The sequence below is a fragment of the Cardiocondyla obscurior genome, linkage group LG13 (genome assembly GCF_019399895.1).
Source record: "Cardiocondyla obscurior isolate alpha-2009 linkage group LG13, Cobs3.1, whole genome shotgun sequence".
Classification (NCBI taxonomy): domain Eukaryota; kingdom Metazoa; phylum Arthropoda; class Insecta; order Hymenoptera; family Formicidae; genus Cardiocondyla; species Cardiocondyla obscurior.
The window spans coordinates 3,011,129-3,025,115 of NC_091876.1; the positions used below are offsets into that span (position 1 = coordinate 3,011,129).

The window sequence follows — 13,987 nt, forward strand, 5'->3', positions numbered from 1 at the left end:
CGACAATCGCGATTTAGTCGCTCGTGTTCTCGCCACTAAAAATATAAACGCGTGTCACCGGTTTTACACGTCGCGCGTAAACCGCATAATCGTGCGAAATACGCAGGTGTGCGTTGACGATTTGGCTTGATGGAAAAATTAATGGAAAATGACGAGGGAGGACTGAGCCTCCGCGAAAGTAGCTGACGCGTACGATCTCGGGGCCTGTGAGGAATACTCGTTCATTTATAGAAGATAACACGACGTGGTATACCGCGACGATGTGCCGTCGTTGGTTACCGCGCTATCGATTGGCTATAGCCTTCTTTATCCCAATAGCTTCAATGAAATATTAAGAAGAACGTCCACCGCGAACGACCGTTAACCCTTTTTTTTTTTTTTTTTTCTTTTTCTTTATTCCCGGCGAAGTACGAGTATCTTCGAACAATCGTATTGTATCGATGCACATCGCATCAATTACATCGCGATCGTTAAAATTTGCTAATACTTGGAAATTATTTGGCTCGTTCTAAGTAGTCGTTGCTTGAAGTCGTCGGTACTTAAAATGTTGAACTGCAATAATTAATTTTGTAGCATTTCTCTAGTCTTTAAAGTCTTCGGGGTGGAGGGAGGGGGAATTGACTCTGTTCGCGACCGTCCGAGTAAAAATTAATCTTCTGAGGCTTTTGATCAATTGTTCGCGAGTCACGGCACTGATCGTCGATCACACCTGCGCGTTTCGATGTGACGGCGAACGGCCCCAATCGCCGATCGCAATACGAGGAACGATCGAGGCCGCGCCGTGATCGAGATTCGACGAGCGCGGCTCGCGAATTGCGATTATGGATCCATCGTATGGCGAATCCTAGATCTCTTGTTTCACCTCCCATTTTTAATTTAGGCAGCTAAATATTAATAAATAATGTCTTCGTAACGAGCTTCGCGGACTAGAATCGTACGCGCTAGTAAATATATATATACTATATATATATATAATAATAATATAATATAATAATATAATATCATATAATTGTAATAGGTATATAATCGACTAGAGTGACTAGACTCTCTGCAGTGTGGACGTCATCGTTCGACGTGTTTTTTTTTTTTCTTTTTACGACTTAATATTACTGGACGTTTTTATTAATGTTAGACATTATTAATAAACTCACATGCTCTCCCTCTCTCTTGCTCCCTTTCTTTTCCTCTAATTTTTTTTTTTTTCCTCTTCACTCACGCTTTCTCTCTTTCACTCATTCTCTCTCTCTCGTTCTCTCTCTCTTTCTCGCTCTAACTCTTTCTCTCTCTCTTCTGTCTCTACTGGCACTTTTCTACTTAAAATCTACGGCAAACCTTATATTCCCTCCTCCGTTTTTCGTACCTTCGCGCCCTTCGTAATCAAGTAGCGATCATGGGGCACCGCTAGCTCTTTCTTGAGCCCTCGTTCTTCGTGGCTTCGTCGCTCTCGTTCTCGGAGCGCTGCTACAACCCTCGATTGGTGTTCTGTTGCTGCGTGGCGTTGTTACCGGCATGCTGCGGCTGCGGCTGCGGCTGCTGCTGCTGCATTTCCTCGTCGCGCAGGCACGCCGACTCCAGGTGCTTGTTCAAGTAGGACTTGAGGGCGAAGGTCTTGTGGCACCGCGAGCACTCGTAGTTCTTGTCGGCCGAGTGCGTCTGCATGTGAGCCCGCAGGTTCGACCGATCGGCGAACGCCTTGCCGCAGTGGGCGCATCCGTAGGGCTTCTCGCCGGTGTGGCTGCGCAAGTGGCCCTGCAGCAGCCAAGGCCGCGAGAACATCTTGCCGCAGACGCCGCAGCTGTGGGCGAGCTTGTGCGTGAGCACGTGCATCGCCAGGGCGGGCATGCTGACGTACGCCTTGCCGCAGTGGATGCACTTCTTGGCCGACTGCGAGTCGAGGCTGCGATGGGTCTGCTTGTGCCGCGACAGGTTCGACGACGTGGCGTATTGCTTGCCGCACTCGGTGCACGTGAATTTCGGCCGGTCGGGCTGGGCCGCCTCTTTGTCGGGCACAGCAGCACCGTTATTTCCGCCGCCGCTGCCGCCGCGTCGTTTCGAACGGCCGTCGGACACGAAGAAGGCCTCGTAGGTGTAGGCGACAGTCTTACTGCCAGCGGTGGTGCTGTTAAAGGACATAACTATGACTCCCGGACGATATGACTTTCGGATTTGGGAGCTCCGGCCGCGAGCTCGGGCTATTCGACGGATACGGGCGCTTAGAAATTGCGAGCTTGATTTTAGCCTTTTGTCTTCTTAATCGCGATGCTATCGAATTCAACGGCGAATGTCGAATAAGGGGAACAGCGAGAGGGTACTTTCGAAATTTCGCAAATTTGTTAATTATCACTTTCCTGTCGAGAGGAATCGTGGAAAGAGGTACGAGGGGGTTAATGATCCAAGCGAGAAACTCACCTATCCCTGCCGACGTTGCAGTTTCCGCCGGCGGCTTCCGCGGTCGCGGGTGACTGCGGCTGCGGTGGCGTTTGCTCCTGTTGGCGTAGCTGATTGGTCTGCGAGCTGGGTACCGGCACGAGCACGGAGACCGGTATGGATTGTATACCCGCGGCTGGAGCCGGTTGTTGCTGCTGTTGTTCTTGCTGCTGCTGCTGCTGCTGCTGTTGCGATGCGGGCACGTTCGGCGTTGCAGCAACAGCGGCAGGCGGGGGTGGTGGTGGCGGTGGCGGCGGTGGTGGCGGCGACAAGGTGTGAATAAAAACGGAATGCGTTGGTGCGGCGGGCGACGCGCTAAGATCCAAAATCGCTTGCGCGGCGGACAGATCCTCCTCGGCGGACGTGCGTATTTCTGAGATCGGTTGCAGGCTGTAGGGACGGTAAATGTCCTTTTTCTTCGGCGGTAAGGAGAGCGCCGTGCCGGTGCTGGTGTAGGACATCGAGAGGCTCTTTCGCGGCGGTAGACATAGCGACGTGGCGACGGATGACGACGGGGACGACGACGATGACGATGGCGACGAAGACGACGGGCTCGTGGTGGCGACCGTTGCCTGATGAGACGACACTTGGTGCGCACCCGGTCCGGTCATCACCGGAACCGGTAGCTCGTGCTGCGCGACCGGTGGCGGTGGCGGCGGTGAGGGTGCTACCGGGCGCGCCAGTTCCGCCGCGGAGCGTAACGTCGCGTATTTGGGCGGCTCTTCGTGGTTGATCCATGCCTCATGCGTATACCCTGGAAGAAGGAAAAAATAATAAATTAATTTATAATCTCGCAGACATTAATTAAACTAGAACTAGAGGCAACTTATTTTTTTTTTCCTCATAAATACAGTCGGCGCCATCGATAAAGTTGATACATCGCGTTCGACGATGTTTTATTTTATTTTATTTTAATTAATTTTTTTTTCTTTTTTGCGATAAAATGTATTTTAGCATTATCCGTATCTAGTTTAGGCTAAACTACGAGAATTCACTAATTGGTGCGAAGCACGGAAACCTACATCGCCGATTCGATAACTCTAATCTGGAATATTTTTTTATTTATACACATCGCGATAGCCATCTAATTTGTATTAACTCCTTGGGACTTTTTTTCAATATGCAACGTACGCAATGCCACGGCGGGTGGGTAACGAAGGTGCGTACGGACATGCACAACGTCTCGCTCATTCCCGACGGTATGAATATTTGAGTCGGTGAATCACTCACGAGTTGCGTGGCGTTTCATTTCCTGCGCGCCAGCTGTTTCCACCATATACGGTCATTAGCGGGCACAAAGGGGACGGGGGAAAAAAAAAAGTCGGGTGCAGGGAGTCGGGTGCGCCAGTGGTGGTAGCGCGGCACGTGATACGCGGGGGGTGTATAATAACGCGGTACATATCTGTTGCGCGCCGCCCGTTGTTGCGCAGACCTGTTTAGAAATGAAGAGCGAAATTTGCGTCGCGGGAGAGAAAAATCTGAAGGAATTCAAGCGGAATGCAAACGGCGGGCGCGTCTAACAACGTTGTTCTTTCAAACACTCTACTTTTTATCATCGTTACGCCAAGGCACATCATTAAGCTATCACAATTAAAATACCAACCCCTGGACCATTAAGAATTTTAAGATTCCAGGATATTCTAAATATCTTGGGGGGTCTTTTTTTTATGAGTTTGAGGATTTTTAATAGTTAATTAAGAAAGTTCTTTTATTAATTTTATTTATTAAAGCAATTTAATGTTGGGAGAAAAGAAGTAACGTGTTGCTGCTAAATGATGGCGAGATAAATTATATTTATTCGTAAATTTTCGGTATTAAACGACCTTGAGGCACTTCGAATGAATCGTATCGTTTTAAATCGCTATTACACGCGATTCTTTATATCGGACTGGTACCTTGTTATTAGTTATTGATGCCATTTGAATTCTGTTCGTGTTTCTTTTATTGCCTCTGACAATGCAATGGAGCACGCAATAAGCGACTTTCGACGTTTTGCGCCATTAAATCGATACGCGTCCAGCGAGTTACGTAATACGAAAGTCTATGCCGTAAGCAGCGAAGACACTATTACGCACGGAACAATTAATGAAGCGTTTCTATATCTTCGATAAGAACGGTTCCACAATTTCGTTGCCAGTTAATCGTATTACGGGAAAGAAATTGTACTCAATCTTTCCTCGCGTTTTAATATTTTTTTTATTTTATTTTAAATAAAATATATGCTTTGGTTATTAACAAGAAAAATAATCGGCACACGGGCACTTCGATAAAGTGCTATTTTTCTCTCTGACGTGCCCTCGCGAGGGTCCTAGATGAAGGCGGCACTTGCGATAAATCAGAAAAGTGTGCTGCGCGCGCGATCGATCAGCTGGCGCGTACCTATTATTGGCTGAAATAAAGGGAAGTCAACACAGAGGTAAAGGAGAGCGACCGTGTCTGCAAGTGCATTTCATCAACGGCAGAAGGAGCGCAGTTGTACGGTAGATCGAAAAGGGTGAACGGGGGTGTGTAGGAGGGTTGTATAGGGGACGGCGGGGGGGAGGGAGGGAATCAATAACGGCGAATGAACGCTCCGCACGCGCTCCACAAGTCCGTTGATTCTAGGTCCTTTTAAAGACCGATAAAAATCTCCGTTGCGTTTAACGCTAATGCCGAGCTTTTCTTTTCGATTCGCTTCTTTTTTTTTTTTTTCTTTCCCATCTCGGGTGACTCGAAGATCGAAATATGCTGGGTGGCGATAGGAGAAAAAGAATCATTACCGTTATTTGTCAATTAGTTGACGCGGCTTGTCACTGAAACATTTATTGGTTGCATTGTTCAGTTTGGAGAACGCACAATTAAATAATAAGTGATTTATGAAAGAAATTCTGAACTAAGAAAAGAAAGAGAGAAAGAATTACGATTTGTAAAAGTTTTGCTCCCACAATTTAATATTTTACTTATTTATACGTCAGCGTATAATTTACTCTTGTACCAATGATATTAAATTAATTAGATTTTTTTCTTTTTTTTTTTTTTTTAAATATTGATTCCGGGATAATTTTTGATTGCATCTAATTTCATCTTACAATTACGAAATAATGAAATTATTATACTGAATGATGTATAAAGTGGCATGGATTATCTATGACTTCTAGGTGGTTTCTATATCTACATTATCTATCACAGATCACAGATATAGCCTATAAAGCATATTTATATACCTTGAATGAACATTCCGCACATTCCTGTCGGTTTATCGCCTCTGATTTTTATCGACCCTGTGTGCGCAAAACAAACAGCAAGTATAAATAATTATACTTGATCTATCAAACTATCTACATAATTAAACAAAGTAGTAACTTTAATTAAATTATTCGTGACAACTATATATTTATTATTTCATCTAGAGAGAGAGAAAAAAAATAAGCATCTATAAAATAATTAGTTGTGGACACGTTTCGGCTTATCTTCTTCGGCGGGAAATGTAAATATAAAAATTCTTTTTTTTTTTTTTTTTAGTATTAGATGCCCGTGATAAAATCCAAGTAGTAAAATTTTGGGTGCGTGTGGATAAACTTTAATGAGCTTTTTAGACTTTCTAATTAAATTATATCTTTCGTGGTAATGTTTCAAGAAGATTAATTAGTTTAATGTCCTTCGCGAGGATATCTTTTGCTATAAAAAAAAAATATATCATTATTTCTTTTGTCTGTGGCTCACTTATGGTCAAAAAAATAGCGAGATTGTATCACATAACATATTATATTGTCCAGTAAAAACCAATCGTTAATCGCACCACGAAAGTCAAGGACGATGAAACCTGTTAACAGACGTAAGTCCTTACGCTTTTCTTGCGTGACTGTAATTTATTATCCTGTTAGAAATTTAATCTCCGCGACAGTGTGTAGATTTTTCACATAAATTTTTTTATTTGATATGTTTCCGACACAGAAATATTTCTGAACATTTTTTCTTTTTCTTTTTTTCTTCTTTTTTTACTTTGTAAAGCTCGAACGTTTGCAATTTTGTTATTAGATTTGTGTTCAGTGACTCAGAAAAAAATTATACGTGGTTCTAAAAAAAATTGAATATACTATTTATTAAGAATTTCATGAAATTTTTTAAATTTTATAATATTTAATTCATTATCTTAAGATTTATAATATTAACATTTAATTCATATTTAATGTTGAAAGGATTAACATTCTCGTAGGCGTTATAGCAAAATCTTACACAATCTTAAACTCAATGAATTGTTCAAGAAATTGATTAGTAAAACTCGATCGTAGTCGCACATTGTGGCGCACATAGCGACACGCAGAGAACACTTGTTACATAACAGCGTCATTTGCGCCATTGTACGAGCACGTGCGCACTGCACTGTCTATAAGCATAAATGAGATAAAAAGAGGTCGTTACTCTGTAGTCCTGGCTTTCAAGAATACTTATAAATGTTAGACTTCGAGACGCTAAACGATTGACGTACGCAAAATTTTTACGTAGCGTTCAAGCTCTGTTTTATTTTTTATCGAAGGATATTTTTTTTTCTTTTTTTTTCTATAGTCTCAGAATTTTCGTGAGTTTTAAATTATAATTTTAATTATAAAATTAGTAACGGTGAAACGAAAAGAGAAATAAATTACTCTTGAGAACTGCTTCTTTCTCATTTAGTGCGATTACGTAATTCGTGCTTAATGTCACTGTGCAAACAAAGATAAATGAAAAACGAGTTTCACGAAGAACACTCGACAAGTAGCCCACTTAATCATAATTCGATGTTGTAGGCGTATTCTCATCAGCATTTACGTCACAAGAGCGATTCGATCATTTTACGTACGGACGGTTACACAACAACCTCTGATGTCAACGGAATTAGCGCGTTACACTCTGCCTGATTAAGAGTTTAATAAATGCGATAGGCGAGGTAGATTTGATAGGTATTATCGGCTGGTAATTTAACATCGGGGATGCCGAATGTATGTTAAAATGCGATCGACGATCCGCGAACGGGTGTGTCGCCATGTACGCATGTATCGTGCGGCAGACACATGGCCGACTTTGCGGGCGGTTTCCCACAGGTCGCGGAAACGATCGTGTTATCGCGCGCGGCTTCTGCGATTTTTAACGGGCTGTTTTTTTTTTTCGTTCCCGATAGACCGTCGTAATCGCGACGCGATTTAAATACCTGCTGCAACGTCTGTAATGCACGCTGGCGTATAACAGACGGGTGTGTCATCCTGCGTGGTCGACGCATGGTCATTTCGATCCGTGACCTTCGCGGTAATGATAAAAGAAAGAACGAAGGAAAAAAAAAAAAATCAAACAAACGAACGACGTCTCGCATGTAATTTTTTCCGGTAGGTCCCGCAAGCATTCCCGAAGAGAAAAGCTCGTCTAGGGCGTGGCACACGCTTTAACTTACACCCCGCGAACGGCATGCCGCGTAAAAGCGGGCGACCCTTGCGACGGCGTCACGCTGCCGCAGTACGAAGCGAGAAGGTAGGAGCCTCGTGAGCTGCACTTACCGTGATAATAAAGGGCGCCGGAGGCATTGAGGGGAGGCGGACTGGGTGCCGTGGCCCCCGCCGTGGGACTGTGGGGCCCCCAGCAGGTCTGCTGATGGTCGACCTGGTGATTATCGACGTCCCCGACCACGTCGATTTCCTCGTCCTCGGGCTCATGCCTGTGCGGCCGTTTCTCCATCGCGTCCGCGGTCTGATGTAGAGCGTGGTGTTGCGCCTGCTGTTCCTGCAGGGCGGCCCCGAGTGGCGTCGCGTCCTTCTGCTCGCTCTGCTGTTCGTCCACGCGTACCTGCCACTGGTTCCACTTCCACTTTTTCGCCATGAGACAGCGTGGCATACTGGCAATGCGGATCCGTGTTTCCAAGACTGCCGAGACCGGAAGCTGGCGATGGCGGTTGCCGTCGTCGTGATCCAGTCACCAGGAACGGTGGTTTCGACCTCGTAACGGGACACCCACGCGGCACACCAACACCGACACGTTCAACACCAATAACCGCAGCACCAACCGCACCACCGACGTCGTCACGATTTACAGCGCGTCTGTCACCGTCGTCGTCTGCGCGACGTCGACGTCTACGTCGCGCCCGTCCGTCACCCAGCCCGGCCGTCTGTGGCTGCGGCCCGTTGGACCGGTGGACGACGAGATCCTCTCGGTTAGGTGGCCACTCGTTGGCCGGCTTCACCTTCGTCCTACGTGGTACGCGCTGGTGTGGGACCTGCAGCCTCGTCATCGGCGCGGCAAGGGCGGCTCCTTAAGCGGATGCACCACCGCCACCATGCCAGCTCGCCAGCGACTTGCAAACCTTGCGAATCCTCCGTATCAGCGTTCCGCGCTCGCTCGAGAGGGTGGCTGCCGCGGCGATTTTCTCTGTACCGTACTTTTCGCTGCTGGCGCACGTACGATGGATGAATATGCCTATGTGCACGCGGGTGTGTACGTATATTCGTGTGGCTGTGTATGCGTGTACGTGTGTGTGTATGCGTGTGTGTCCGGGGGTGGCTTTCCTCTTGCGCCCCGAGACTTGCCGAGTGGACCGACTGACTGACTGACTGACTGACTGAGGACCGTCCGTCCATCCGTCCGTCCGTCCGCCCGCCCGTCCGATCCTTTTCCGGTCGCTCCCTGTCGCGGCTCTCGCCAGTGACAGGGGGTGGCCTCGAATACGACGGCGACGACGGGGTGCGACTGTTTAGTCGGTGGCGCTGCCGATCCGCGTTACCATCCCCTCGGACCTTTATCCCTTCTCCGCAGCGGCCTCCACCTTTCTCGCGCTCATAGGGGTGCTCTCGTCTCTCACTGCAGGCTCGACTAGTCAGCAACACCCCCGGCGTCCCTCCGTTGCGGCTCCCCTACGGACGGCATCAAGGGATGGCGCTGCTGTCGTCTCTGCTACTGCTGATGGTGATGGTCTCGTACAAGGGGTTGCACAGCTACCCCTCGAGAGTGCTGATGTCGGTACTCGATTCTTGCAGGTCGCTCGTTGTGGTCGTGCGTACGTGATACGCGCGCGTGGCATAGGAACGAGCGTGTGTTGCCGTTGTCATTGGCGTAGAATGCGAATTCTTTGCAGAGCATCGCAATCGTTAAATCAGCGCGTTCTCGCAATAAAATTGAGAATAGTTTTGGAATTACTTTTCGAATTACCAACGATCAAAAACGTGAGGCTCTCGCGGTTCAACTGAGTCACAGGTTTTCTCTCTTTAGAATTTAATTATAAATATATTTAATGTCGGTTGTAAGAAAAAAACGAAGCAAGATAAGAATTTTAACTTTAAATCGATAGAAATGATTGAAATGACGATATGCTCGGATGAAAAAAGTTACATTTTATCTTGAATAATGAAGTAAATTGTATATTGCAACCGCAATATTTCGTTTTGCCTATGTAAACGATGATTTCGTATTCTTAGTACACACGCGGCACCGTACTTTGCGTAAAGTTGAATTTATGCTGCGCCACATATTTGGAGCCCTACTGGGTCGCCCAGCCTAATTTAAAAAGGAGATTGGAAAAATGTAAAATAGGAAGCCACGGTTACAATACGTTGTACTCGTCACCGCGTTTGCATTTATTCCGAGCCGGAGTGGAAAGCCGAAGCTATTCCCGCGGATCTATATATATATATATATATACTCGTCACAATTCTCAAATTAATTATATTAATGACGAAATTTAGTTAGTCGAAAAATTTTATACCGACGGATTAATTAACGATTTCTTCTCCAAAGAATCGATAGTCTACAATTTTCGCTACTCCTCCCCCTTTTTTCCCCCCCTTCTTGTGATTCAGTAATATCGCGTAATTGCATATTACAGCTTATCTTTTTTAACAGACAAAAATGCCGATTGCCGCGACGAGTCACCTTTCGAATTTAATCAGATTTACGATAAACTTCCGTGAAAAAAAAAAAAAAAAAAACTTGATGCGGTCGATGACCTCTCGCGTTGTGCAGCGTGCTAATTGTAAGGCTACATGTAAATCTTTTCGTCGCAAACTCCGCCGCTGTTTATCGCGCCCGGTGTCACATCCGGCTCGGCACATGTGTGCATGCATAACGCACGCATACGCGTGCAAATATAACCCGGGACTCCGGCAAAAATCGAAGGGAGAAACAGCTGGTCAGGGTGCCACGTCTCTGAACCTCGTTCCTGGCGTTACAACGAGCGCGCTTCCTTTTCTTTCCTGCGACCCTCCGCCCTACGCGAGCGGAACAAAGAGAGAACGGAAAAGAGAGGGTGGGATGGTAATTCCTACGGAAGATTGGCTGCATAGTAGTGATACCAAGGCGATATACGTCGTCTACTTGTTGTCGCCGGCAACAGTGGTAGTGCGGCGACAGCGGCGGCGAGGGGTCGGCGGTGGTGGTGGTGCAAGGGTGGCGCACGTCGGGACGATACTACGCAGGAGTGTATCTCCCCTCGTGCAAAAACGAGGAGAAACGAGGGTGGCGCGGCACGAGCGTAGAGGAAAGCGATAGGGCGATAGTAGCACGCGGACCACGAGAGGAGAACCGAAAGGGCGAACGGGGAGGGTGCGAAGGGAAACGAGAGTCGCACATGCGCCTGCGTTCGGCATCGACCCGATGTCTAGGCAACACCTGGTAGCACCCCACGTGCCACGTTAGGGTGGCACCAGCGTCACTCCGCACAGGCCGCCGCGCGATCCATGCCACCGGTATCGAATATCCCACTGGCCTTCCAGCCCTTCCCGCACCCTCCTCCCCTTCGCCGCCGGGGTATCTCGTCTACTGACCCACGGCAACGGAGGAGAGACGTCTTTCGTTCCTGTTGAATTCTGTGCCCGATGCACGCGCCGTGGATGCCCGACGCCGCGACGAGGGGAATTCCTTTTTCGGGGTGGGGCGGCTGGAATTTCGATACTCGAGCCTCGGCGCGGCTAGGTCCATCGCTGTGCAAACGAGTTGAAGAGGGAGGGAACTCCAGCGCGCCGTGTAATGCTGATATTACACGCGTCGCGAAATGCGATCCTGTTGAGCGCGCCGAAAGCGTACGGTGGCTCGGAAACAATTTTCGCGTCGCAAAACGATTCCATTGGTAACGCGCGTGATAAATTGCCGATACGAGTATAATGTCGGGCTCAGACTGGTCGACCTCGCGAAATAGATACGGGGGTTGAGAGGGCTGGCTTAGGCGAGGGAGGTAAACGACACGAGGGACGTGAAGCGTTCTTATTTCACGGCGGGTAAAAATACAGTTGCCGCCATATACGATTCGTACTACGATCTATTTTCCCTTCCCGTTGTACCATTCTCTTTCAGAAATTAGTTCTTCCATCTTTTAATACCGCTTCGTCGGCACGGTTAAATTCAAAGGGACCTCGATATTTGAACTCGATAAAGAAAATTGAGAAATTTCCTTTGCGAATAATATTTGCTAATTGGAGCTTTCTTGCGGAGAAATGCGGGGGAAAGGGGGACGTTATACAGGGTGACCTAGAATCCTCGTTCGCGCTCCATGTGGCGACCATTTCGATCTCGTTTTTTCGCGTGAAATCCGCGGATAGAAAAATCTCATTTCAAAGAGCATTACCCAATTGCTTCGAACTGAATTGCGATTGATTGATTTTGATTTAATTAGAATTATTAGGAACATTACGTTAATTGACGCGGGGAAATTTTTTTTTTATTTTTTACAAGCTGTCGAAAACGTTTTTAGAATTTATATTAAATCCGAAAAATATCGGTGCGTATTTTATTAGAGTTATAAATATTAAATATCAAATTAGCACATCTCTCTCCCTTTTCTCTCTGCGTCCCTCGTTCTTACATAATATTATTTCGCTGAAATTTTGCTTCGGGAGAAGCTTCAAACGGGAAGCCAATCTATTATCAAACAGCGTGCCCACAAAGAGTAGATAAGCCTTTACGTCTCTCACCTTGCGACACCGGTTACGTGAAATCGTTATTAATTAGTCTAGCTTATCGTAAAGTATCGGGGCCACGCCGAGGTACTTGAATTATTTCCACGAACACGAGCGAGTTCAGTCACGTTGAGTATTTACCCTAAACCCTTCTGCATGGTACAGTGAAGCGCATTAATGATCTCCTCCCGCGCTTCTCCCGTGTTATTCGCAGGTCAGAGGAACGGGAAAACATGGACAGCTAAGCGAAACATTAGCGTATTTTCCCAGTCTCAAGAATAATTCGAACCAAGCCGCGGCACCCGCGAATAAACGCGGAAAAATAACTTGTTTGTTAACATCCGCCCGCGCTCGGCAGATTTGGTTCCGCGTCCCTCTCGGCCCTCGCAGAAACGCCGTCAATGCCGGCGCGCGGCACAACGTTCGAGGAGAATATAGATTTACGCGAAACGAGGCGGAAACGCTCCGTCCTTCGCCCTCCCCTTCGCGTCTCCGTCGAGTTCGATGGACAAGTTAACGTCGGAGCAAGACGTATGCGTGCGACGAATAATTTACGGGGCTCCGATTTAGATCCCGATTCGGCCACTCGGCTCGACGGGGGTGCGCGAACCGGGGGAGTTGAGATTGTGCAACCTCGGGAACGAAATCAAGCCCACCCACGACGTTTGCGATGCGAATGGCGCCGACGACACGCCACTCGCTCCCGTGTCTCCCGTAATCTCTTTTGAGATATACCTGAAAGGTTGCCGATGTGGAAACCCCGAATTGCCCCGGGCGTTATAAAGAGCCAGAGCGCTCAAATAACGAGATATAAACTTTGATATTTCGTTTCCCGCCGGTCGGCGTTCCCCGTCTGTGTATGCTCCAATCGGAGCTACGCAAACATTTTGATTTCAGGACGGCGCGACGCTCTCGTCGGCGAAAATTTCTCTACGCGCGCCAGGACGAACGCTCCCGTTCTCCGTCGTCGTCGTCGTCGTCGTCGGGGAAGAACGGCTGAATAGCAGCGCGCCCTTTTCCAATTACGCTTACCCCTTTCAGGGTTATTGAATGGACGTGTAATAAGGGGCTTATGTATTATGTATCGAAATTTCATGTCGTCATCTTGCGCGCGCCATTAATTTTCTTTCTAACCCCTCACGATGATCCATTATCGACTGCAGACTGCTGATTTTCTTATATCGTCGAGCTAAACAATATGCCGTTGTTATCAAAGCTTTAATTTTTTTTTGTCTTTGAGCTTAACGTAATACAATAAAATAGCGCTAGATTCGAGAGAAGAAAAGTAATTGTCATAAATATATTTTTTCTTTTTTTTTTTTTTTATTTCTTTTATCAAAGCGACAAGCACAATACTACGCGAAATCAAATCAGAGACGAATCCATGCTTTCAAACCCGATTGTTGTCACGCTGCTGTCGTATAAGTCGTTTAACTCGCATTCACAGGTAGTTGATTTCGTTGTCCGGATTTCACCACTGCTTCACAGCCGCGTTCGGCCGCACTCTGTGCTTGCCTGCAAGAATGGGGACCTCGAGTTTCGGCTCGCAACTTGTTCCCCACGTACTTTATCTCGAGGAACGTTTCGCAAACTTTTATACGAGTCATACGATCACATTTCCACTTGACAATCGCGCTTAACGCGGAAATATTGACAAAATTATGGATGAGAGG

At 47.0% G+C, this 13,987-nt stretch overlaps 1 protein-coding gene across 2 annotated transcripts; it reads right to left on the minus strand.

Moving 5' to 3' along the window:
- Positions 1–367: 367 nt before the first annotated feature.
- On the minus strand, positions 368–10,243 carry Scrt (scratch). 2 transcript variants are annotated; one of them, XM_070665500.1, is made up of 4 exons: positions 7,935–10,243; positions 5,631–5,687; positions 2,410–3,181; positions 368–2,119 (listed from the first exon to the last, which is right to left on the minus strand). In XM_070665500.1, exons 1-4 carry the CDS (start codon positions 8,266–8,268, stop codon positions 1,462–1,464), a joined length of 1,821 nt encoding a protein of 606 aa, XP_070521601.1. In that variant the 5' UTR covers positions 8,269–10,243; the 3' UTR covers positions 368–1,461. The 2 variants fall into 2 exon arrangements, with proteins under 2 accessions (XP_070521601.1, XP_070521602.1); XM_070665501.1 differs by lacking the exon at positions 5,631–5,687 and having other exon boundaries at positions 7,935–10,241.
- Between the last annotated feature and the right edge of the window lie 3,744 nt (positions 10,244–13,987).

Coding starts and splice junctions, on each gene's coding strand:
- Scrt (XM_070665500.1), bottom strand. CDS start 8,268: ATGCCACGCTGTCTCATGGCGAAAAAGTGGAAGTGGAACCAGTGGCAG. Junction 3,182..5,630: donor GTGCGGAATGTTCATTCAAG/GTATATAAATAT, acceptor TCCTTCTTCCAG/GGTATACGCATGAGGCATGG. Junction 2,120..2,409: donor TGCAACGTCGGCAGGGATAG/GTGAGTTTCTCG, acceptor GTCCTTTAACAG/CACCACCGCTGGCAGTAAGA.